The 25,952-nt window shown below is 45.2% G+C and overlaps 2 protein-coding genes across 3 annotated transcripts in view; one reads left to right on the top strand and one right to left on the bottom strand.

The window, feature by feature from the left end:
* Positions 1-8,031, top strand: part of Borcs5 (BLOC-1 related complex subunit 5) — an 84,030-nt gene extending 75,999 nt beyond the window's left edge. For both annotated transcript variants that reach the window (XM_074076031.1, XM_074076032.1), the window contains exon 4: positions 3,298-8,031. In XM_074076031.1, coding sequence (XP_073932132.1) covers positions 3,298-3,528 — 231 coding nt within the window. In that variant the 3' untranslated portion in view covers positions 3,529-8,031. The remainder of the gene's footprint in view (positions 1-3,297) is intronic.
* The window catches only part of Dusp16 (dual specificity phosphatase 16), a 72,241-nt gene continuing 53,506 nt past the window's right edge, over positions 7,218-25,952 (bottom strand). Inside the window, exons 5-7 of the mRNA XM_074076029.1 lie at positions 16,317-16,476; positions 12,774-12,897; positions 7,218-10,643 (exon numbers count right to left, since the gene is read on the bottom strand). Of these exons, the coding sequence (XP_073932130.1) occupies positions 9,485-10,643; positions 12,774-12,897; positions 16,317-16,476 (1,443 nt within the window). The 3' untranslated portion in view covers positions 7,218-9,484. The remainder of the gene's footprint in view (positions 10,644-12,773; positions 12,898-16,316; positions 16,477-25,952) is intronic.

The following is a 25,952-nucleotide window of genomic DNA, read 5'->3' as shown; positions in this document are numbered from 1 at the left end:
TCCATCTGTACACATGCCACATTTTCTTAATCTGTCAGTCCATTGGCTGACTGTTACTCCATGTCTTGGCTGTTAATGAGCAGTGCTGTGGTGAGCACGGGAGTGCAACTGTCTCTTTGACCTCAACTTCCTTTCCTGTGAGAACATACCTAGGAGTGGGATTTCAGGTCACAGGGAGTTTAATTTCGAGGTTTTTTTGAAGAGCCTCCATACTGAGTCCCATGGCTGTGCTAGTTTACATTCCTACCAACAGTGTATGAGGGCTCTCCTTTCTCCACATCCCCACCAGCACTTTTTGTGTTTTAGTAATAGCCATTCCGACTGGGATAAGATGATACCTCATGTGTTCTTGGTTTGGTTCGCCTGATAACGTTCTCTTGCCTTATTGCTCTGGCTAAGAATTCAAGCAATGTATTGAATAAGGGTGGAGAGAGTGGACGCCTTTGTTTCAGTCTTGATTTTAAAGGAAATGCTTTGTTTTTCCCTATTTGGCATAATGTTGGCATAATATATAACCTTTACTATATTGAGGCACACTGCTTCTATTCCTAATTTCTTTAGGACTTTTATCATGAAAGGATGTTGAATTTTGTCAAAGCCTTTTTCTGTGTCTATTAGATGGTCATGTGATTTTTTTGTCCTTCATCCTGTTTATTTGCTATATTACATTTATTGATTTAAGTGTGTTGAACCATCTTCGCATCCCTGGAATGAAACCATCTTGATCATGATATGATCTTTTTAGTGTGTTTGATTCAGTTTACAAGTATTTTATTGAGGATTTTTGGTCTATATTCATCAAGGAAATTGGTCTATAATTTTCTTTACTTTTCTTATCTGGTTTTGGTATCAGGGTAATAATTTGTATGATGAATTTGGTAGTGTTCCCTCCCTTTCTACTTTATAAAATAGTAGCATTTATATAATATATAATAATATATATTTACTATTTAATATATTTAATATAAGTAGTAGCATTTAGGTCATAGTAGCATTGGTGTTAGTTCTTTTATAATAATTTGATAGAATTCAGCTGCAGGCATTGCTCAAGCAGTAAAACCTTGCCTAGCAGGCACAAAGCCCAGAGTTTCAATCCCAGTACTGCCAAAAGTAAAAAACAAAACCCCCAAAGCAAAAATTTGATAGAATCCAGTTGTGAATCCATCCGGTCCTGGGCTTTTTGTTGTTGTTGTTGGGAGACTCAATTACTTTTTTAATCTATTGCTCATTATAGATCTGTTTAGGTGTTTTATATAGCCTCTTGGTTCAGTTTTTGGTGGGTTATTTTTGTCTAGAAACTTACCCATTTCTTTTAGATTTCCCAATTTATTGGAATATAAATTTTCAAATATTCACTAATAATCTTTTGGATTTCCTTGGTGTCTGCTGTAATATCTCCCTTTTCATCTCTAATTTTATTAACATGGTCTTCTCCCTCTTGTTGGCTAGTTTGGCTAAGGGCTTGTCATTCTTGGTTATCTTTTCAAACAGCCCTTTGTTTTATTGATCCTTTGTATTGGCCTTTTAGTCTCCACTCCATTCATTTCTGCACAGATCTTTATTATTTGTGTCTACTGATTTGGGGTTTGGCTTGTTCTTGTTATTCTCAGAGCTTGAGGTACATCATGAGGTTATTTGAGATCTCTGTGATTTTTTTTTAATAAAGACACTCATAGCTATAAACTTCTCTTGCCTTTTTTTTTTCCTTTGGTTGTACTGGGGATTGAACTCAGGGCCTTACACTTGTCAGACAAGCATTCAACCACTTGAATTAAACCACCAGTCCTTTTGCTGTAGTTTATTTTTCAAATAAGGTCTTGTGTTTATACCCAGACCAACCTGGACCACAGTCCTCCTGTTTATACCTTTTGCATCGCTGGGATGACAGGTGTGCACCACCATGGCCGACTTTTATTGGTTGAGAAATTGGTTGAGGAATCTCTTGAACTTTTTTGCCCAGGTGAGCCTCAAGTCATGCTCTTTCCATTCTTTGCTTCCTGAGTAGGTGGATGAGTGAGCCAGCACATCCGGCTTAAACTAAGATAACGATAGAAAGCGTGGCCCAAGTAGTAGAGCACAAGCTTTGCAAACATGAAGGCCTGAGTTCAGAACCCCCAAAAATGGATAAAGTAGAATTGACATTGTGTTTGTGTACAGTTCTATAGACTAGAGGTGTGGCTCAAGTGATAGAGGACTTGCTTTGCAAGTGCAAAGCCCTGAATTCAAACCCCAGTTCCACTCCCCCCAGCCCCCCACCAAGAAAAATTAACTAAGATAGCACTGACTTTGCTGTATGCCATAGGTTCTGTTAAGTCGTGTTTTCATTTTAATTTGGCTCTAGGAATTTTTAAATTTCTCCTCTGATTTCTTTTGACTGATTTCATCGGTCAAAAGTATATGGCTCAGCCTCCATGTGTAACAAGGTGTAGTTTCTTTTGTTTCTCTTACTGTTGATTCTAGTGTTATCTGATAAGATACAAGAAATCATTTCACTTTTTTTGTATTTGTTAAGACTAGCTTTTTTGGCCTAAAATATCTACTTTGAAGAAAATCATGGGAAGAAAATCCCGTGGGCCGCTGTTGTTGGATGGGATGTTCTGTGGAGGTCTGTGGTGCAGCTCCACTCTGAAGTTTCTTTGTTAATGTTCTGAGTGATCTGACTGTTGCTGCGAGTGAGGTATTGGAGTCACCCACTACTGTATTTTCATTTGTCTGTCCAGATACACTGTTCATGTCCAGTAGTGTTTGTTTTTATGAAATGGGTGTACCAAAGTTCAGTGCACATGATTGTAGCTATTGTATCTTGAGTGACTATCTCTAGTCCTTCTCACTAATTTTGGCTTGATGTCTCCTTTGTCAGCTATAACTACCTCTGTTTGCTTTGGCATTCTGTTTGTGTGGCGTGTCATTATAATAATCAAGAATCATTATAATAATCTTAGGAGACTACCATCGTGTGTGAACTACTTTGACCCTTCACGCCTGGCGTATGACTGTAGTTTGGCTTTTTGCAGAGCCTGAGACAGAAATGATAAATACTAGCTACTCATGGCAGCACATCCGAGTCTGCGTGATCTCGCCCAGCATTCTCCCTGGTAGCGAGATAGAACTCTCAGCAGGGTATAAATGGCTCTCTGGTCCGTCAGGGTGGTACTGGTGTGGCAGATAACAAAACTGTGCCCCCTTGGAGGGCGTTTTACTCCCAGTGCTTCCCCTAAAAACCAGCCACCTCTGCTTGACTTCGAGCTGGACTTGATGGGCAGAGTTGAACGCATTATGCTTCTTTGCCTTCCGCAGATGGACCTGTCTGTAGAAACCCTGTTTAGCTTCATGCAAGAGCGCCAGAAGAGATACGCCAAGTACGCGGAGCAGATCCAGAAAGTGAACGAGATGTCGGCCATCCTGCGCCGCATCCAGATGGGCATGGAGCAGACGGTGCCTCTGATGGAGCGGCTCAATGGCATGCTGCCCGAGGGCGAGCGGCTGGAGCCCTTCAGCGCAAGGCCTGACCGCGAGCTCAGGCTGTAGGGCCGCCGCCCGGCCGGGCGCAAGCACCCGCCTCGCCCTTCTGCGTGGACTGAAGCGCTGGTGCTTGCTGACAGCTGACGTCAGGGCGTCAGAAGCATTAGGTTCTTTAAAGAGCTCTGCATCCAGAGTTACTTTTATTTTGTTTACATTTTTTAAATTAAGTGTAAATAGTCTAGCTGCTGACATGAAAATATGGAGACACATGTAAGAACCTGTGTGTCTTTGTCCGGTTGTGAAAGTTTACTCAGGCTCTCTGAGTCACAAGTTGTAAATATAAAAATCTCACACAACCCAGGTCTGCGCGCTGTCATTGCCCCCCAACTTTCCAGTTTAAGTCTCTGTCTGGGCCCCTCTTGTCCTGATGGAACACTCCTTTTGTTGTCTGCTGGTTATGGTGACCCTCACTGTAGCTCAACTACTCAGCAGTGAAGAGCATCTTACCTGTTGTGTCTCAGCCATGGTCCTAGGTCTTGGTGGTGACTTTAAATTCTAAGCTGTTGAGAGAGCATCACCCTCCTTCCTTCCCTCCTTTTTTCTTAAACAACTTTATTGAGATATGTCACTGTGATTTTTTTTTTTTTTGGGGGGGACTGGGGTTTGAACTCAGGGCTTTGCTCTTGCAAAGCAGGTGCTCTACCACTTGAGCCACACCTCCAGTGTACTTTTTGTTGTGGTTATTTTGGAGATGGGGCAGGAGGGTCTCATGAACTTTTTGCCTGAGCTGGCATCAAACCATGATCCTCCCGACCTTAGCCTCCCAAGCAGCTAGGACCGTGGGTGTGAGCCCTAGCACTGGCTCCCTTGAGCGCCTATTTTCTCTCTCTTGATCTACTGCTGTGCATGTAGGAACTGTCACTCGGCCATTGTGCTGCAAGCTCTTAGTTAAAGTGGAAAGTCAGCAGAAGCTGGCCTTCACCCCAGGTCACTGTGAATGTAACACACAAGCTGTGCAGGTCAGATCACATGACTTCATGTGACACGAGCTATTCTGTAGATTCAGGTCTGTTTCCTCAACCTTTATCATTCTTAGTGATTACACATACATGACGTTCTGTATTTTGTACCAAGTATACAGTCTCCTGCCTTTTAGAAGGTAAACTCGGAGTGTGAAGTGCACTGAATTGAGACACCTACCCAGTGTTCTCTGCAGTTGGGGTTTGACGAAGTTTGGAGAACACCGTATCCTGGCATAGAGGAGTGCACTCGAGAACTGAGTGTTTTTGTGGCTTTTTCCTCCAGGTGCTGGAGATCTAATGCAGGGCGTAACACACTCCAGGCAAGCATGCTGCCATTAAACTATAACCCCAGCCCTTGGTTTTTGAGACAGGTTAGCTTAGGTTGGCCTCAAACTCATGGTCTTCCTGCCTCAGCCTCCTGAGTGCTGGGATTCTAGACATGTACCACCACACTCAATTTGATGAGTTTTGTTTCTTTCTTTTGGTATTCTCTGGGTATTTCTTTTCTTCAGACTCGTGAAAGAGGCTACTGATGTCACCTTTACATTACAGGTATTGTAAACAGGCTGTTCCTAAGACATAAACTAATGACTAATGGCCCTGGGGAGGTGATATGTGCCACCTTTGTGTGGTTTGAAAATTTATGTCTCAAGGCAAAACCAGGAATCTTGAAAAATGAGATCATGAGCAAACACATTAAAATTCCAGTGTGACTGGGAACCATGTCTTCCCTTAGCTGCTGTCAACACACCCAAGATGTCTTCAACAGCCAGTTACTTGAAATGCCGACAGCAAACTCCGATGGACGGAATGGGGAGAAGTGAACACTTTTCTTCCTGCAGACTATTCCTGATCATGAGAAGTAAATTTGTGTTTCTCTTCCCTCACCCTGCCCTTCGTTCCTTTGATATGACTAAATGGGCCCAAAGAGTCCTTGTTCACTAAGTTATCGTAATGCTGAATGGCTTGTGTCTGTCACACCAGACACGGGTGTACTTCCCAACAGCGCGTTGTGGCTACAGAAGGGAAGAGTGACCAGAGAGCTTTATTATTCATATGCTGCCAGCCCCTAAAACAAAAAACTGGCATCCAAACCTACCTGCGTCTTGGGCAGGGTGTTACAGGGCCTGCTAACCCTACTAGCCACGTTTCCAGGGTCATGGGGCTGGTGGAAGACCTGGGGGAACTTGCCAATGACCCAAGTAATTTTTCTTCACCAGTCAATCAAGACTCATTCTTTGAGGCGCGATTTATGCTAAAAGCCTTTGTGAACCAAGGACTTTCAATTCAGTCCTTGAAAGTGCCGTAGTGGCCTAGCACACCACCCAGACCATAGAAGTAACCTGTTCACACCACTGGATCTGCCTGTTGCAGTCTGCACAAGGTCGCATTTTGCATTTCCTGTGGGACAGCATCTTTGAGCTGATTATAACTGTCTCAGCTGGAAGCAGTAGGACTTGCTTTTATCTAAATGGCGACAATGTGACTGAGTTGGAAGCTTCCTTCAAGATAGTGCTGTGGTTTTCACTTCACCACGCTGGGAAGCAGACCAAGTACCATTACGTTACGAGGATGCAGAATCCCTCAGTGCTAGAAATACTTGCCTCTTCCATTTATCGATGTGAAAGAGTAACATTGGGAGATAAGTGCCTAGACAGCCGAGTTTCCTAGACCTGAAACGTAAGGCCTTGTTCATGCCAAGCCAGCGCTGCACCGCTGAGCTACACCCCAGCCCAAAGTTCCTGCACTCCCAAACGAAAGGGGAGCATTTAAAGTAACAGTGCATACTTTGAGGCTACAAAGTTTTCATCAACTAGTCACAGTATACACCCTGACCTCATCAAATACGTTTTTCTTCACGTCTTAGAAGCCTGTACCTTCCCCATTTTCCCTGCAGTTTAAGTTTTTGTCTAATTTTCACTGTTAGCTCCAAACTAGGTTCAGACTGGTCTGTGAGTCTCCCAGCTCTGTCCAACCAAGTAGACAACTGGCTTGAAAACCTCCAGGCCTTCCCAAGAGCTAAGCCTGAGGCCTCTTTGGGGGATACCTGCTCTTCCACTCCACTTTCTCCTTTCTCCCACACCCACCTGTTTTTCTGTAACGTAAAGGTCTTTCCAGTGACGGCTCATCCAGGCTCATCCTTCTTGCTTTTTCTTAAACCCAGCTTCAACGATGTAACCTGTGATTGTTTTTTTTTTCCTCTTTGGTCCTGGGCACTGTACATGCAGAGCAAGTGCTCGCTCATGAGCTGCACCCCAGCCACCTCCAGTCCTCTTCATACTCATTCCATCTGCTTGTACTGAAGACAGATATTTTAATGCATAACTTTTATTAAACTGTCTCCTGTTACTATACCCACTGTCAGAAGCTAAGAGGCCACTCAGATACACATGGAAGGGTGGAGCAAAGATCTTTAGTGCCTACCCTTCCTCATTTCTCCTAAGAGAACATCATTTACTTATTACATGAAAGTGCACCATAAGTAGTTAGCTGCCCCTTTTCTTCCTAGCCTGTACTTGTGTGTCCTGGACTCAGTCTACTTCTACAATGTAGTGTGCAGTGGGCATGCACGTTAAAGGTGGCAGGCAGGCACTGGAGTGTCAGCCGGTGACCCGTGAGAGCACCACTTTTCTTTGCACTACTGCCTCTGGGAGGACAGGACAGGTTCCACACATAGGTATTGCTGTTCCCACCGAGTTTATAGCTGCAAAGAGAGGCCCTTACTCATTCATGTAGAAACAGGTACCAGTTTTGATTTTATTTCATCATATTAACATACATGACACATCAATGAGAAATGCACAATTAACCATTCAACAGCTTGCCTCACTCCAAACGAACACTATATTCATATTAAACATTTATACAGGCTTTCCACCTAACTTTACAAATGTCCTGAACCATCTCCCCGCATTTCTCACAGCCGTCTAGCTTTGCTCTTTCACATCACCATCCTGCAACCCCCGAGGATTCCAGATTCCCCATGACTCCCTACCTGCTGAGGAGAGCTGAGAGCCAGCCGTACCACCCACACCTGCAGCTCCAGGACAGTCCTCATGCCAAGATCTGATTATCTGATGTTAGTGACGAAGGACTGATGGCTGTAGTGTGTGGCTACGTCAGTCATGGGAAGGAAGGTGACCCTGGCCAAGAGAAACCCTAATGACACAAGGAAGTTTTGCCTAAAGATGTCATTAATCAGGTTCCCCAGCTCTCCTGAACGTACTGATCGATGGAGCTACTGCTTTCATCTCTGAAAGATGTGTGACAGATGTGACCAGATTCTGGAAGTGGTGAGCTGTTACATTTGCTGTGTGTATACCTTGAGAACGCTTGATTACATAAAGGTTTAAGTGTGTATGACAGAACTTCTCAGCATGGTCACGTGCTCCTGCCTGTCTCACATCACATCGCAGCACTTCCGCACACGGACGTGAGACTCACAGTCCTCATGACCAAGCCACTTCTGAATTGTGTCCTTCTATGCTGGTTTTAGCAGTCACCATAGGAAACACTTAAGTCACATCCTAGACAAAGAACTATCCACTTCTCAGACTGAAAAACCTGAGGTAAGAGTCAGCACCTAGCTACACTTAAGCAAAGGACAACCCCTTCCCTACGTCCCCACCTCCCAAAATGCTGTAGTGGGTAAAACTCGGGCCAGGAAGTGTAAGGCAGATGCGTCCTGTCACTAAGCTCAGCTGCCGGCTTGAGTCCATACAGTGATTGTAGGTGAGGACCGGAAGCCACCTTGCTCTTGCTTTCTCTTCACATCCCTTCTACTCAACCTGTGCTGGGGATAGTTTTTGAAAATCTCTAGGTTATGGCTTTGCACTCTACTCACCTCGAAAGAAAATTCAACCGCTTTCCCCGCCTTCCTGCTCTGGTGTACTCTGCATCGGCCCTATTGGTAAATTTGGAAGTCTGAGGAAGGTAATTTAGGGAAGTACCCGTTCCTCACATGCTGAGGAGAGGAAGCTTGTCCTTGGCCATTTCACCTTCCCGAATGTTCCATGGTCCTTCTCACTAGGAGGTTCCCTATAAAATCCGCCGTGTTGCATTCTCACGTGCCTCAGGCGGTGGAACAGAAATGGAAACCACCCACTTCGGCCGAGAACATGACGGTGCTGCTATAATGCAAACAGTCCTCACTTCACTTTAAAGCAATCTACCCTTCAGTTAAGGACTGGTAATCCCATTGGAACAATGCTTTGATTTTGGAAGAGGGAGGTAGACTTGCTCAGCCTCCCAACCTTGCTTAAATCATCATGCCGGGTTCCTAAGTTGAATCCTAGGATTTTCTCCTCTAAAGCTGAGAAGAGGAAACAAATGTTAACCACTCCCTCCAGGCCCAACTGGAATTTTGCACACAGACTGTCACAACTGGTCTGCAAAGTGTGACTGGCTACCTACCTACCTACTCACAATGCCTAGAAAGGGACTAGCGGACGTGCTGGTGGTGGTGGAAGGCCCGACTGTCATGTCTGAGGTACTGGGTTTGTTCTAGAGTACATCTGGGCAAGGCCCTAATGGTCCGTCCAGCAGAACGATGCTTGAATCACTCAGCTGTGGGGTGAGCTTGGCTTTGTGAATCAGCTTTGGACAGGATCACTTCTCTTAAGAGGGTCTCCCCACCTGACCCCCAGGCTGGCTCAGGCTCAGCGTAAGGTGCGCTGCAGGAGGGACTGGACAGAGGCGGGTTTGGAGATCTGAGTAACAATGAAAACGGCCAGGGCTCTGTCCTCTAATGTCAGGTGAACCTGCTTTTGGGGAGCGAGACAACGCTCCACGGGCAGGGCTCCGGCGTCTGCCCTTCCATGTTTGTCAAGAGAAACACCGTGCAGATGTCGAGAACAACTATGCAGATCCATCTTCACTTTTACACCAGAGCTCCGTTTCCCAAAAATATATATGTATGTACATACATAGATTTCAGATTTACAGGGAACATTTTTTGTGAACAAGAAAAAAGCTGTCACCAGAAGTCAGAGGGTCTCTTCTCAGGACACCTCGATGATTTCCATGCTGCCCGAGAAGCTGGAGCGGCTGCCCACCTTCCCCAGCTCCTCCCGCGACCTGCTCTCCGACATAACGCTCTCTCCAAATTCCATCTGGCAGCTTCTGCGCTTGAACTGCTTTTCAAAGGTGCTCTCCTCATGCCAGCTCCGCCGGGAGTCCGCTCTGTCGCTGGGTTTCTGCCGCCTACGCACGGAATAGACCTGGTCGCTGCAGGTGGGCAGCTGGCTACAGCTGCAGGCAGAGTAGGCAGCAGCACCCCCATAGATGGCTGAGGCTGGGTACAGGTGCGATGGCTCTGGTGCAAAGTACCAGCTGTTGGTCAAGGAGGGGGCGGAGGTCTGCGGAGCCAAGATGTCCGAGTGCCAGCCCTTGAGGCCCAGCCCGGTGGCAGACTGGGTGAGGTGTTGCTGGCTGGTGGAAAGGCCGAAAAGGAAGCTGGGGTGGTGATTGTCCTCCATGCTCCCACTTCGGTGCAGTGGGGAGACGAAGGACCGTTGGGCGGCACCGCTGTTGCTGGTTCTGACTGAGTGCAACCGCTTGCTCTGGCTGTCTGCAGGCCTGGGAGGTGGGGGCTTCTTGGGAACGTGGGCCTCCTCCTTGTCAGGGCTGCTTTCTGGGCTCTGCTCTGACACTTCCTGAACTGGGGAAAACTGGCAGAGCTTGTTGGTCCCATCGAGAGTGGCGGCGGGTTTGTAGTATTCAGGAGCGTCCTCTGACGAGGAGAAGGCATGCAAGGATGCGGCCATGCTGGCTGAGTGGGAGACCGACTTGATGTCCAGAGAGAAGGAGCGCTTGAGCTTGCTGCTGTCCTCCAGCCTGTCTGAGGACAGGTGGAGCCCGCCAAGCGCATGTGCCAGTGGACTGTCCAAGAGCAGTGGCTGGATGCCGGGCCTGCGCCCTGCTGCCTCTGAGGTAGCAGAGTTGGCACAGGGTGGATGTGGACTGAGGGGCTGCTCACTCTTCTGCCCTCCTTCTGGGACTGTGGGGACAGGGTCGTGTGGCTTCTCCGGGTACAACAGCCTGAGCGTGCTCTTCGGCCCTGACGTGCCGGGCTGCTGCTTTATCTTCTTCTCGTAGTCCAGGAGCTGGCCCAGAAAATTGAAGTTTGGGGATATAGTAGGTCTCTTCTCTTTCACAAATCTGTGAAGAGATGACAAAGAAAATGCCTGCACTTACAATTGCACTGCACCTCAAGGATTTGTTTTTGGATTTCTGTTTGTTTTGTATTTTGAGACAGGGTCTTACACTACATAGCCCAAGCCGGCCTCAAGTTCACAATCCTCCTGCGTCACCCTCCCAAGTGCTAGGATTTCGTGTATACACACCACACCCACCACACCGGCTCTGTCCTCAGGACTTCAAGTGAATAATGAGATGGAGAATTGTTAGGCCTCCCCGAATACTCAGCAGGGCTTGGGGACTCTTAACGTGTCCTGGGCACACACTGGAGGCTGGCTTCAGGTTTGTTTGTTTGTTTTGTCTTTTTTGTGATTTCTTTGTTGTCCTGGGGATCAAAACCCAGGGCCTCACACAAGCTAAGCAAGCACTCCACCACTGAGCTACATCCCCCAGCCATTGTTTTTTCATTTTATTGTTTTGGCAGTACTGGTGTTTGAACTCAGGACCTTATACTTGCTTGGTGCTCTACCACTTGAGCCATTCCACCAGGCCCCGCTTCAGTTTTAGCCTCCTTATTTTCAAGGACCCAAAGCTTCCACTGCAATAGATGAGAGGGTTCTGGGATCACCATGAAAGAATTCTCCCTCCAGTGCTGTCATCCCAAGTACTGGATACTAGTCATTCACAGCTTCAGTTTTCCTGTATTCTCTCTCTTAAGTCCCTGGAGTCACTTCTCATTTCACATTTTAAATTAATGACAAAAAGATGGCATAAGATGGTCAAAATATCTGAGTGCTCCACTTGTACTCAAATTGAGAGAATAACCACCTACAAAGTAGTCAGTGGTAGAGCACACTTGTCTAGCATGCATGTGGTCCTGGGGTTCAGTCCCCAGTCCCACCAAAAAAATCAGAAAGAACAAATGGTCTCTGGGTGCTAAGCACCTCTGAGGCACTGACTTACTCAATCCTCAAACCTACAGCCTATCAGATACCCATCACACACGCACACAAAGTCCCTAAGTTGACTTGCCCCAAATCAGAGCCACTCCACGACAGCACTGGGATTCAAAGCCAGTTGTGCCTATTCTCTGGTCCACTTCTGTAACCACCATGCTGAAAGTAGATGGCTTGTATGTTTCATTGAAGAAACATGTTCCCAGAGTAGACGAATTCCTCATGATGCTTATCAGATGTGGGAGTAAAGTGCATGAATAAGGAACAAGAAAAATAAAACCAAGCTCCATGGGGAGCCAAGTGACCTGAAGGCAACGGGCAATGCTGCGACTGCAAGTGCAGGCGGGCGGCCTCCCAGACTCCTGACACAACGCCAGCAGGCGAGGCCGCTGAAGGCTGCATGGAGGGGAGCTGGAGCAGAAACAGCCCCCTCCCCACCGCCCCGCTCCTTCAGCAGGGGACAAGCTGTTCAGGCAGCACATTTCTTTTGTCCAAAATTCACAATTTGAGAAAAAAATCCAACTGTTAAAACAGGCCTGCTTTCTGAAGAGGTCTGTGTTTTTGATTCTTCATCACATGAGAAAAAACCACCCCAACCCACCAATGCATGCAGGGGACTCAGCTTCCCCAGTCACCCAGCGAAACTCCAGTCAGTCAGCAGGACTGCCCTTTCCTTTTGAGAAAAAGGGGACAGGAGGCCTCGTCACTTATTCCCTGCCAAATGTGACCAACTGTAGAGCATAGGACATTTTACTCCAAGAATGGGTGTGACAGTTTGGGTTCACACTTGAGGGCTCTGGCTTTTTCCTCCCAGCGATATGAAGTTTGCAGCAGAGCGGGTTTGATAACAAGGTTCTACTGGAGCTTTGCCCTCCGGGAACTGGAAGGAACGCAACTCCCAGCCAGGGAGAGGGTAGGCTCGCACAGGACACAAAGCTCTGCCTGACCTGTTCCTAAACTGAAGAGGTGGCTGAGGATGAAGCATAGGAGGCATCGTGAAGGGTGGCTAAGGCAGTCTTCTCCAGGCTCTACATGAGCGCCTAACTCCCCTGTAAGGGGCTGAGTGTTTGCCTCGCATGCACGAAGCCCACTACCCAAAACAAAAACAAAAACTCCACAGTAAGTGGTGAAGAGTGACTAAAATCATGTTCAGGGCGAGTGACAAGGCAGCCAGGGAAGCCGGGCCTGTGCTCACCTGTAGGCCTCATCTAAAGACAGGTCCATCCTCTTCATGATGTAGGCGATGGCGATGGTGGCGGAGCGGGAGATCCCGGCCAGGCAGTGCACGAGGACACAGCCATTGCAGGCTTTTGCTTTCTCTGCACGAGTCACATTCAAGAAAGGTCACGAGTGACAATTTGTTCACCAATGAAATGTTACTTCCCTGACCTTAATGTTTTCAGTGTCTTCACGTGGAAACCTCAGCACACTTACCCTCTCAATACTGTCTCGAGGAGCAAGGGGACAATCACCTCGCCGAGGGTACACAATGGACAGTCATGCGTTACTGACTCGCCATATATTTTTACGTATCATTTTAATAAATTTTCCTGGGTGTAAATCCTACATGTTCTGCTTGCTTAGTGTAGTACATCTCAGAAACACTGAGGAATACACAAAGCAGGAAACAACCATTCCACTTTCATCTGATTACATAGGATTTTTCCAAAATCTGCTTTCATTTCAAATACATATGCACATACACACCTCAGTACTCAGACGGGAGGGCAGGGAGAGGCTGAAACACATGCACAACACAAAAGATGCCTGCCACGCAGAGGTTTTCGTTTTGATTTTTGTTTTTGCTGTGCTGGGAATTGAATCTGTTTTCCCTTAGGAAACTTCAGTGAGCCATAAAATGGCCCAAGTTTACTTGCTGAATTTGAGAAGAAAACCACATCATCGCCAGGGCTCGGGTTTACCAGGTGGCCTCACTGAGGACCAAGAGAACTCTCACCCTTCCTCGACAACCCGAAGTTACTTTTTATTGCATCTTCTTAATTCCCCTTAACGTCTTAAAGGACTTATGGACACACTGCTAGAACCAAAGGAGCAGGGACGTTCAGACGTGCTGTCATCTCTCTGCTGAGGGGCCTGGAGAGCAGGTGACCTTATCCTCACAGCCTGGAAGCAAGAAACACTAAGCAGTCAACAACCCCGTGTGTGCTCAGCCATGAAGCTGTTGCCAGGGATCTAAGGAGTGTGCTTTCCTTTTTCATTTCAGTTGATAGCACCGGAGTTTACCACTGCTCATGGTAAAGCCCTCATCGTTACCAGGTCTGGAAGGAGCCTGTTCCAGCAGCTGAGCAGTGAAGCTGCTCCGGTCTCACCGGTTTGTTCATCACAAACTTCCAGTGTTTACAATGGGCTATTCCTCATGTACAAATCAGTCCGGGAGTTGAGACAGTAAATGTGTAACCAAGCAGCCTCCCTCTAGACAGGGAAACCCAACACAATAAAACAGTAACGGACACAGCACACTGATACAGAGGCCCAAGCTCTACTCAGTACATAAAGTCCCTCCCTACAGTCCACTTCCTTCCCTCAACTACACAGGCTCCATCCACACTGCTTAGTTCTCGCCTTCTGCCTTGACTAATAAATAGCTCAACCCTAAGGTTTCCTTCATTTCCACAAGAATTTGCAGTTCAGAGCCAGGCATGGTGGTTCACGCCTATAGTCCCAGCTACTTGGAGGCTGAGGTGGTGGGAGAATCTCTTGAGCCCATAAAATCCAGGTTAGCCTGGGCACCATAGCAAGACCTTTCTACAAAAACCCAAGAAATATTAAGAGCCAACTCTAAGTAATGACCTGGCGAGCAAATGCTCAGTGCACACCCATCATCTATTTCAGTCCCCAAACATCACTGTAAAGCCCGTATTATCTTCAGTGTCCAGTTCAGGACCCAGGCACACAAGCTCCTTTAGTTAGTTATCTAAAGTCACTTGACCAGGGGAGGCAGGACTCAAAAGCAGTTTGGCTCCAAAGTACAGGCAAAGTTGTGAGTGTGGGGGAGGGGCAGCAGCCAAGGGGACAGTGCGGAGGGAGCAAAGGCTGTGCAGGCAGCCAGTGGGAAGGGGCCACCTCCTGAGGACCCCACAGCACAAACTGGCCAATTGTGTCACCACTGCCGACATCAACTAAAAGTAAAGTTCCATGAAACCTGAGTCCTCCCACCAAACCCGGCTACTTACTGAAATTTAATGTAAATAACAGAAAGAAAGAGAAAGAAACCTCCCACTCAAGTTACTCATCAGCTGTGGTCGTGGGTCTGCCATGAATAATCCGGCTTAAGACACTATGGAGGAGAATTAAATAATTGGGAAATATAAATTAAAGTAAGGTTTTTGTCTTGGATTATCAGAGTAGGACAGGCCAGTGGCTCTAGTATGTAAGGCCAAGCAAATAAAATACTCTTTGCATCTGCACATATGTATTCAGCCAATCTGGAACATGGGACAAGCTCCTATGTAAAAGAAAAGTGGCACAGCGACCCCAATATCTCACAGGAAAAAGCAAGTGGGCTAACGTTCTTCATGTTTTCTACTCATCCCTTCTAAAGTGTCGTTACCTGTCACAACCTCAGGGAGCAGGTCCTCTTCTAGACGGATTCTGAGATGGACCTTGCAGCTGAAGTCAGGTCACATGTCCCTGGATCAACATGGCACTGACTACGTTAGCCATAGCTTATTTTTTAAGGCAAAGATTGAACGCTGTGCTGAATGAAGAGTTAACTGGGGGAGCTGAAATTATTTTACTGTGAACTGTCACCACGACATTTATCTTCAGATGCTTCACAGGAGGAAGCCTAACTGAAGGGGAAAGCCTTGGCACCTGCGAGTCTTGGGAACAGCGCTGCTCCCGCATCATTGAAGCTTTCCAAGACATGGCTCAGGAAATCCTCTCACAGGTGAAAGCACAGTGGCTCAGCATAGCAGTGGTGCTTTTTAAAAGGAAGTGGTTCTTTGATTTTTAATTATTGGTTCAAGTGCTCAAAGTTATGTGACATGGGCAGAGAAACACAAAAATCCCTTGCATGGGACATAAAGAGTCGAGAGCCTTGTCAGGCTGCTTGGGAGCAGGCAGTGTCCCCTGCTCAGCCAGTGTCCAGTGAAAGCACGGTCAGCACGTGTCAACAAGCTGCTGCTGGCAGACCTGGGCCTGCCTGCTGTCACAGAAGCTCCTGACATGGCCAGAAAGCACAGCAAAGTATGGCACAGACCAGCTCCTGTCACCACCACGGTAGAGGAAATAACTCTGTGTACGTGTTTGTGCTGGAATTTTATTGGCCCCCAAACTACTTGAAATTACTGATCTGTAGAGTGAGGCTCAAACATCTTGTAACACAGGAAAGACTTTGAAAGGAAAACAGCAAGGCAAAGGGAATATCAAGAAAGTTTCTTAAAAGTTTTGTAGGAGTTCAAGAAGTGGGAGGGGAGGGAAACTAACTCAAGCTTAACTGATTTTCAAACAGTTGCAACACACAGCCACAGATTCTACTAGGCTTACCTAGATACTGTTAAAAGTTAGCCAGCATGTCACAAGACCAGTCCCTTAGGGACAGCATGACACGCACGTCACCTTGACCACTAAATGACTGAGCAACATCCTGTGTTGTTTTCAGACTTCTGAAATCTTTAAAATAGATGCCTTTCCTCTGAAGACAGACAGGTGTGGAGGGGCTACGCCTAGACAAAAGACTCTAACCCAAGGCTGCGTGTTGCACTCAGCTACATACCAATGAAGTCCACCGATTTGTCCAGCCATGGCAAAATCTTCTCACAGAAGCTGTCATTCACAGGCACTCGCAGGAAGTGGGAGTCAGGGATGAAGTCAGGCTTTGGGCACGTGCTGCTGGCGTTTAACACATACCCAATCCCGTTCTGTTGCATCAGCTCCTTTGGAGGGAAAGATCAGTTAAAGCGACCAATAATGTACCAACAAGATAATTTTCAAAGATGCAAGTTTAATGGTATGATTACAAATCACCAATTTCTCTGAAATAATCATTCATATCAGTGAAATCCAAAGCCCAGCAAAATGACACTTGAAGACTTAAGTAGAATGCAAAAAAAATGATTAAAGACAACAAAGCCTGGATAAATGGTATGCCTGAAGATTACATGATTAATGTAGTCAGCTCTCTGCATTCCCCACTGTTAGAGAACTGGAATGAAGAGTACAAAACAAAACAAAACAAAAAATACCAACCAAGAGACAACCCAAAGAATGGGAGAAAATCTTTGTAGGCTATTATCGGACCAAGGATTAATAACACCCAGAATATGAGCTCAAACGTTAAACAGCAAAAGAAAAATAACCCAATCAATAGATGGGTAATGGATTGAACAGCGTTTCCAAAAGAACTGCAAGTGGCCAATATATACAGGAACTGTCCAAGCCCTTAGCTGCACAGGAACTGCACAGCAAAGCGACACTGATACTCCATCTCAGCCCAGCCAGAAAACAAATGCCAGCGTGATGTAGAGAAAGGGCCTCATGCACTGTGGAGGGAATGTAAATTAGTCCAGCCACTATGGAAATCAGTATGGAGTTCCTCAAAACACTAAACATAGACCTACCTACCTTATGAGCCTGCCACACCACTCTCAGGCATAGATCTAAAGGAGTGTAAGCCAACGCACAAGAGATTCCTGCACACGTTTATGGCAGCACTGTTCACAACAGCCAAGCTGTGGAACCAGCCTAGGTGCCCAGAAACCAATGAATGGGGTATATACACAGCGAGGAGTAGTCAGCATAAAGAAGAATGAAATGACATCATTTTCAGGTGAGATAAACCAAGCTCAAAAAGCCACATCTCACACATTTTTGCTGACAGGCATAATCTGGACGTAAAATGATAATGAGGGGACATGAGCATAAAAGGGCTGTACTGTCTAGTGGGGGAGACAATGGAAGGGAGGAGAGGAACACTATCGAGGCACTCGACAGATAAAGACAGCATAATGAAACCAACTAAATACTGCTTTAACGGGCGCTAATGAGGCCTCAGAGAGGAGGTGAAGGTGGTTAAATACCCGGTATCATACATGGAAATACATGCATATATATGCACATATAAAGGACGGAAACCCTCTGCACACTAATTCATGCTAACAAAAATGAGTCTCATCCTCTACCTCACACCATATATTGAATTTACCTTGAAACAGATCATATACCCAAATATGGAGACTCAAATACAACCCTTCTAAGTAGAGAACAAAGGAGAAAATCTGTACAATTTAACTTTTTGTAAGGCAAAAGATTTCTTAGCTAGGATCCAAAAATCACAAGCCATAGGAATTAGTAATAATCACTGGGCTTCCTCAACACTAAACTTTCACTCTTTCAAACACAGTTAAGCAATTAAAAAAAGGCAAGCCACAGACTGTTAAAAAGTACATGAAAAACAGCCTGATAGCGTGTGGTGCATGTTGCACACCTGTGATCCAGCACTCAGAAGGCTGAGGCAGGAGGATCATGAGTTTGAGGCCAGCCTGGACTGCATAGAGAGACCCTGTCTCTAATTAAAAAAAAAAAAAAAGAAGAAGAAGAAAGAAAAAGAAAAAAGAAAATGTATAAAACCTTATCAGATGAAGGTTTATGTCCTAAATATATAAACAGCTTTTGCCACTCAACAATATAAAGCAAAAAACCCAGTAAAATACTGCAATCACTTTAGAAAAAAAAGTTTGGCATTTTTTTATAAAATTGAAAATACATTTTCTGCTATGACCCAACAATTCCACTTCCAGATATGTATCCAAAAAAAAATTAAGTTACACGTCCACATGTAACTTCAAATACTCCTATCAGCTTCACTTAAATAGGCAGAACTAGGAAACGTCCAATTGTCTAGGGACAAGAGAAAGCGTAAACAAGCAGCTGACGCAGTATCACTCAGCAAGAGAGTAAAGTAAGATCCTTCCAGCAACATGGACAGCTCTCCACAGGTCACATAGAGGGAAACAAGTCAGGCACAGAACACAGATGTCTAATCCACCACCTGGAACTGCTGCAGGGAGGAGAGTGGACTGAAGCAGTCTAGGACAGGGCACCAGGCAACTTTGTGAGGAGAGGAAGTATGCGCTTGACCCTGGCAGTCATATATAATGTATCAAAACTCGCCTAAATATCCACCAAATGGGTGCATTTTTTTGCACATAAACCATATTTCCATAAAGGTGATATTTAAATAAAAAAATAAAATGACAGTTTCTATGACTTTAAAGTAGGTGCCTACACAATAGGAACACACCCATTCTGGGATACAGGCTCACTCTGACAGGCTGTGTCTGTTTCCATAGTTTTAATTCTGAATTTCTATCTGCTCAGAACTCTCCAACTACCTACTGATACCAAGGTGCCCCATAGGCCGTCCAAATTCCAAATGTCAGAAACCAAACACACTCTCTTTCTCCTTTCCCTGCCTCGGACACCTGTTTCCTCTCGAATGTCCACCCAGCCAGCTGAGCTACAAGATAAGATCGTCTGCTCCTTTCTCTTCTTCATGACCCCATCTAAAGCTGCCAGATCCTCGTGGCATGCACAGCCTCTTCAGCGTCTCCTCTTCCCTCTGCCCAGGCACTGCTGAGCACTCATCAAGATCACCTTAAAAAGCCACCAGGGAGCACTTGAATTTGCAGTGCTTTTCTCCTCAAACCATATTTTTAACCACAACTATAGAATCTTTTTTTCCTTTTTGAGATGGGGTCTTATTATGTTGCCCAGGTTGGCCTCAAACTTTGAGTTCAGGTGATCCTCCTACCTCTACCTTCAGAGTAGCTGGGACTACAGGCACGCACCACCACATCCAGCTAGAGTAATCCTGGACACACTTAAGTGCGGGCTAAGTGTTTTATCCACATTCTTTCAACTCATCATGTCTATTTCCAACTCCTGTCCAGTACAACCCCAGAGCGTGACACGTGCGCCCACCCTTCTGTGTAAACACATTCTTGTGCTTAGAAGGTCTGGTCCCTCCTCCCACCTTTTCTACTTTGTTTGACTGTATCAATGACCTTCTCATTGAGGCAGAATTAACCACTCCAGTCTGTCCTTCTAAAGTGCTTTGTTCATGCATAGCGCACCTAGCACAGTGTGTTATCTGTGCAGACAACTCTTGTCTCCCCTATTTCAAGAAATAGCTTTTGAAACTGGACGGGCGTCTTAGCCTGACCAACACCCTTCAGCTATGAGAGCGCCCAAGTGTTCCAGTGGGCCACCTGAAACTTTTGCACTTTCAGCAAAGGTACGTCATTTTCCTAAGGGTGAAGCAAAGCTACTGAGTTTACTGAGTTTACTGAGTTTACTGAGTACCATCTGATCAATCACAGGCCCAGAAACTGGCTCAGCATCCCCCAGGCAGGAACGGAAGTGGGCCTAGAGAGTCACACCTGCCTTTGAGGCCTTTCTCTCCAATGGTCTTCTCTTTTCTACCAACAGTACTACAGATTTGTTTGATTAAAGGTAAAGGGAAATGGTAATATCCCATTCTACCCAATTCAAGGATAAAGATACTCTAAAAGTCAGTGAAAAAAGGAGATGATGCTAAGTGTTACCTACTATACACAATCCAAAGACAGCAGGCAATTCTTACTAAGGGAAACCATTTTGCATGCCAATGAAGACTGTCAAATTTGATTTTCTACAGAACAAGACACACCTGATATGCAGCCTTCCTTTTTGCCCTTTACAAGTATAACAAATTAAGAGGCCAAGGAGCAGCATTCCAGCTATGGACCTCTTTGAGAAGAGCTGGCTAAAGTTACTTGGGAAGATACTAATGCAGGCTGCATGTTTTGCCCTCTGTAGTCTCTATCACCTCAAGTGCAATCGCAGGCCTTTCCGTACCGGGATTTCTGGCCCACTCAAGTCAGCTATGTGATGCCTTCTATGGGGAGAGCTAGCTGCCTGCGTTGCATGTCACTGACAGTGGGCTGCCCGCTGCCAGGCACCAAGCTCAATGGGGCTGCGGTGGCCAAACACACGGGAGACAGGAAGAAGAGGTGGCTCTGACCTACAACACACACATCAACAGTCCAAGCTTGCAATGCTGTTCATGTCATAAAAAGCATTATCCACTTACAAGACAATGCGCCTTGAAAGATACATTTAAATAGTTACTTTATTTCAGACAACTGGCAAAACTAGGGAGAAAGAATGGTCTAAATTGAGTGGTGTTATGCATTAATTTGTAGAATAACATACTTCAAACACAAATGAGAAAAACTGAATAATTTCAGTGGCAAGTATAATAGTAACAAGAAACTTCGCTAAAATCCACTTGTAAGGTCTATTGTCCAGCTGCCACCTGAGTTTCTTTTTGGAATAAATGGGACTTGAGAAATAAAGCAAGGCCAATTTCTAAAAACAAAAAGCAAATGAGAAAACTATATCATGTAAAATTAAAATATAATTTGGCTACAATGTGAAATTCCCTAAGTACCTTCTCCTCTGGCTTGGCAGTCATCACTCCATCTGTGGGTAAGTCAGTGGAAGGAGGATGTCATACAAAACGAGACGTTCACAGCTGAAAGCAAGTTCATGTGCACGAGTTCACTAATTTCTGGTGCCAAACTTTGAGTCTTTCTTTTCTAAGTTAGCTGACTAGAGTTCTTAAGCAAATTGCACCCACACATAGCTATCACTTAGTTTGCATTTTTAAAGAAAAACAGGAACTTGTAAATAATGCCAATTCAGAAGCCCTCTGGATTACCACTGCCCCCCAAATATGCCACAGGTGCCTTATTGCCACTTAATGTATTAGACAAAAAAAAAAGCATTTCAACTTAAGTCATTCATATTTCATCAGTATATATGTAATCTTTTAATTGATATGCATAATTATAAGAACCACGCTGGCACAAACAGGTTTGAGGGCAAACCCAAGTGACTTCTGGTAAGCAGGATATGCAAATGTGGAGCAGGCTCGCTGCAGTGAGGAGCCTGCTGCCAACCTGTTGGGCACAACCTCTGAAGTCACTTACAGAAGTTTTGCAAGTTTTGTGCCACTAGTCTATTAGCTTGCTCTCTTAATTGATTTTTCTTGAATATTTTTGGTGATGTACATAAAGGTGGCTGATATGGCTTACTGTTTTTAATGGTATTGCGTAGATAGAACTACAGTTATAAAGGATGAATCTACTTCATGGAATGATTTTATTTTGGCCGTACTGGGGTTTGAACTCAGGGCTTCATGCTTGCTAGGCAGGCGCTGTACCACTTGAGCTATGCCTCCAGTCCTGGAATAACTGTTACTAAATCATAGAGATATTTACGTAATTCATTCAGTTTTGTTTCAGCATGTTATGTAAAATACACACAACTGAATATTTACTCTGTCCTGTGAGTAAGTATCATGATCGTAAGACTTCCAGAGAGCACTCATCTTATGCTGTTAAATACTTAGCTCAACTTTGTCCTAAGTCCTCAGAGCCCTCCTTCCCATATGTCTGGAGGGGCCTCCGTTATCAGCAATAGCCACCAAACCTCCATAGTCTCAATTGCATGCAACCTACTCTTCCAGTCCCTTCCCTCCAGCTCGCTTGCTACTCTTACAGCACTACCCTGGGAAGCCTTCAGCCCTTCTAGGTCGTCCCCGCTTTTCTCTGCCCATTATCCCCAGGATAATCTGTCCATCTGCTTTCCTTGCCCACCTTAAACTCTACAGCCAGTCATTATAATTACTCCCTTGCTTTCACCTCAATTTCTTCGCCCCCATATCACTTCTTCATACTTGGCAAGACCACAACCCTATTTACACCTAATTTATCACCTAGTCACCCCTGTGCAGCTGAACATAGCCAGGGAAAAACACTCAACAATGCTATCTGCTCTCACCTTTAATTCACGCTCCTCAGCAATCTCCATACTCCCCTAGTCCATTCACTTTCCTTCTCTTATAAGCATTCCAGCCACTTCCTTTTTCTTCGCACTCCCTCCATCCCTGCTCATCCTCCTCAGCTCATCAACTGAAGGAACAACTATGGGAGGCAAATTTTGATCATCTCCTCTTCCACACTCACCCTTCTCCCTGAACACGCACCAGCGTACTCTACCTCTCCTGCTGCTGTTAGAGGTGCCCTGACCATGTTCCTAAGACCAATCCTTCTACTTACTTATAGTCTCTTTTTCTCTAACTCAAGGAAATGGCTCTGGGTATTGTCTACCTCTCTCCTACATCAATTTCTTACTCCCCTGGGTCATTCCCTCTAGTACCAATCAAACCACTCTTCCTCGAATCTTAAAGATATCTCACTATCCACTTCCTCTTCCAGTCACTGTCCCATGTCTTTGCTCCTCTTGTGAGCCAGGTGCCTGTAATGAGCTACTTAGACTGCCTCGCTCCAGTTCCGTTTAGGCTTCCACCCTGCCATTCTATCAAAGCTCTCGTAGACCACCAGTGATCTCAACTTTGCTCAATCAATGACCAGTTCTTAGTCTTCACCCTCCTTGATCTTCAGCACCATTTCGGGCACATTTGATTACTCTCTCTTTCTGGTAAACACTCTGTTCACTTGTTTCCTGGACTACTGCACTCTCTTGAGTTCCTTCTTCAAGCACCCTTTGCTGGATCCTTCTCAACTCCCCAGACTTTCATCGCTTAGTCCTTTTTTCCATCTAGACTTTCTCTCTTAATAATCTTACCCACTCATGATGCTAAATACTGCCTTATGCTAATCATGCTCCTTTAGGGAGCTCATCCTGAATTCAGATGTCCACCTTCCTGCTCAACATATCCACGCACAAGCATAGTAAGCACTACAAACCTAGCATGTCCAAAACTGAGCTCCTCCTGCTCTCCCCACAGGCCTCCCTAGAGTCTTCCTCATGCACCTCTCAGTCTCAACACCTCTCTCTCACACATACAATCCAACCCATGAGAAAACACTTCTCACCACTGCTACATTTTGATTCCAACCCACTGCCACACAGCCTCATCGCTGGCACTGCTTCCACCATGTAGAACACATGACCTAGCTTTGATACAGGAGCTAAAACAATTCTAATACATACGAGTTCCCCTTTACTCCTCTGCTCACAGCCTTGCCATGAGTCCCCAGTTCTCTGCAAGGCCCACAGCACCTTGTCAATCTTGACCTCTGATGCCACCTCTCGGTGCACCCCTGTGCTCACTCACTGCAGCACACTGGTGTCCGTGTTATTCCTTAAGCCAACACACTCTAGTCTCTCCTTGGCAGCTGCTCCCGCCTGGGCCACTCTGCTATCCGAAGGGCTTGCTCTTTCACTCCCTCATGTGCGTTCCAACGCCTCTATCTCAGGGAGGCCTACCTTTAATTTCAACCCTCCACAGGCACTCCCTATCCCTCACCTTAGCTTCTTCATAGTACTTGTTTCCATAAGCACCTATCCTCACAATAAACTGATAACAAATAATAATTACACTGTATAATTTACCCACGTATCATGCTTACTGTCAAGGTTCTTTCTCCCAGGACATCAGCTCACGAAAACAGAAATCTTTGTCTCATCTACAGATGTCTCCCCAGTGCCTAGAACAGTGTCTGGCAAACCACAGAGCCAGAGTACTTGATGAATGAACCTTCAAATGACTAAAATCAGGATCTAGTAACAAGTTACTTGGCATCTTTTAATGAAGACTCTTTGTATACATTCCTTGTACATTTTCATTTTATAAGTCATAATAAAATGTCATCATTTTATATTCCATTCACTTATTTTGTGAAAGACTATTTTAACCAAGTTTCTCCAATTTATTAAGAAAGGGTGTTGTAAGTTGACAACATAAGGAAACATTTTAGAAGGTATATTTACTTAAACAAATTTTGATGCCATGTTAAACCGCTTGTATCAAGTTGCACGGTTTAGCCAGGTGTGGTGGTACACACCTGTAATCCTAGCTACTGGGGAGGCAGAGGAAGGAGGATTGTAGTTCAACGCCAACCCAAGTGAGACCCTACCTGAAAACTAAAAACAAAGGGGCTGGAGGCGTGACTTAAGTGATAGACAGGGAGACCCTGAGATCAAAACCCAGTACTGCAAAAAAAAGGGGAAAAAGTTACACTGTTTACAAATTAAGTTATAACTATCTGTATGAAAACTAACCTTCTAGAAATTACCATGCATCAAGGTATGCTGCAGGTGGCCTAGAACAGAGAGCAAGCGATCCCACCGGGAAATGAATAGTCATACCAATGACACAAAGAGGTGTGTGACAATCATGATGCTGCAGAACACACAAAACAGCACTGCAGTAAAACCAAAGGGAGGAATTCTGAAAGGACTGAAATGGGAACTAAGTCATCATCTCTCCGTATCCAGGGGATTGCTGCTAGGACCCCCAGAGACACTGAAGTTTGTGGATGCTCAAGCTCTTTCTCTAAAATGGTGCAGCATTTGCATATAACCACATTCTTCTGTGTAACTGATGCCATCTCTAGATGTAATACCTAGTGCAATGTAATGCTATGTAAACAGATGTTACACTACACTATCCCAGGAGCAATAAGAAAACAGTCTGTGTGTGTTCAGTCTACATGTAATTTTTCCCTTATGATCTTCAGTATGCAGTTGGTCAAATACATGGCTAAGAACAAAGCGTGTAGGCATGGAAGATGGATGTAGAAAGTGATGAAAACAAAGGAAATACGGAAGGGTCTGCAGAGAGGTGACCAGTCCTGCCTGTTCAGGCATCAACAGAGGACAGGACAAGCAGAGGAAGAGACTAGAAGAGGAAGAACTGAGAACATGCAGTTAGATCACAGAGGGTCTTCACTATCAAGCCATAGTCTTCTTGCCAAGACAAAGAATGCTAGCAAATGCCACAATGAGAAGGCTGGTCAAGACATGCCAGCCACCTCCTGACAGACCTCATACTAAACATGAGCCAGAAGCATTCATGTGGAATCTCACTGGGGTGCGGAATACTGAAAGGGATCAGTACTGACCCTGGAAAAGCAGAGCCCAGCCCAGCACACTGCTGTTCATTAGCTGAACCATCCTGGATAGTTACCTATCCTCCCTCACTTGGATTAACTCACCTGCAAAGTAAGGCTAATGGCATGTATTTTGTAAGACTGGCATGAGGACATAATAGAGTCTCATTAAATTGTAGGTCCCTTTCTTTATCCTATTTAAAAATAGCTTGCAAATTGTGTATTAATGTTTCAATAATGCTGTCACCAAAAAGGAGCCTATGATGTGTACTTTTCACTAATTTAAACTTTCTCCTAACTGATATTAAGTAGTGTCATTACTCTGAATATAGCAAGCCATGTAAGACAGGGTTCTGCTTCAAAGTAAAAGACGTAGCCCTCTAAGAACTAAAAATATGTTCTCGTTCAACATATAATTAAGTAAACTTTCAAAAATAATATTTGTGAGT

Source organism: Castor canadensis, chromosome 6, assembly GCF_047511655.1.
Source record: "Castor canadensis chromosome 6, mCasCan1.hap1v2, whole genome shotgun sequence".
Classification (NCBI taxonomy): domain Eukaryota; kingdom Metazoa; phylum Chordata; class Mammalia; order Rodentia; family Castoridae; genus Castor; species Castor canadensis.
Note: the sequence above shows the minus strand (reverse complement) of the source record. Positions and strands in the feature narration are given on the sequence as shown.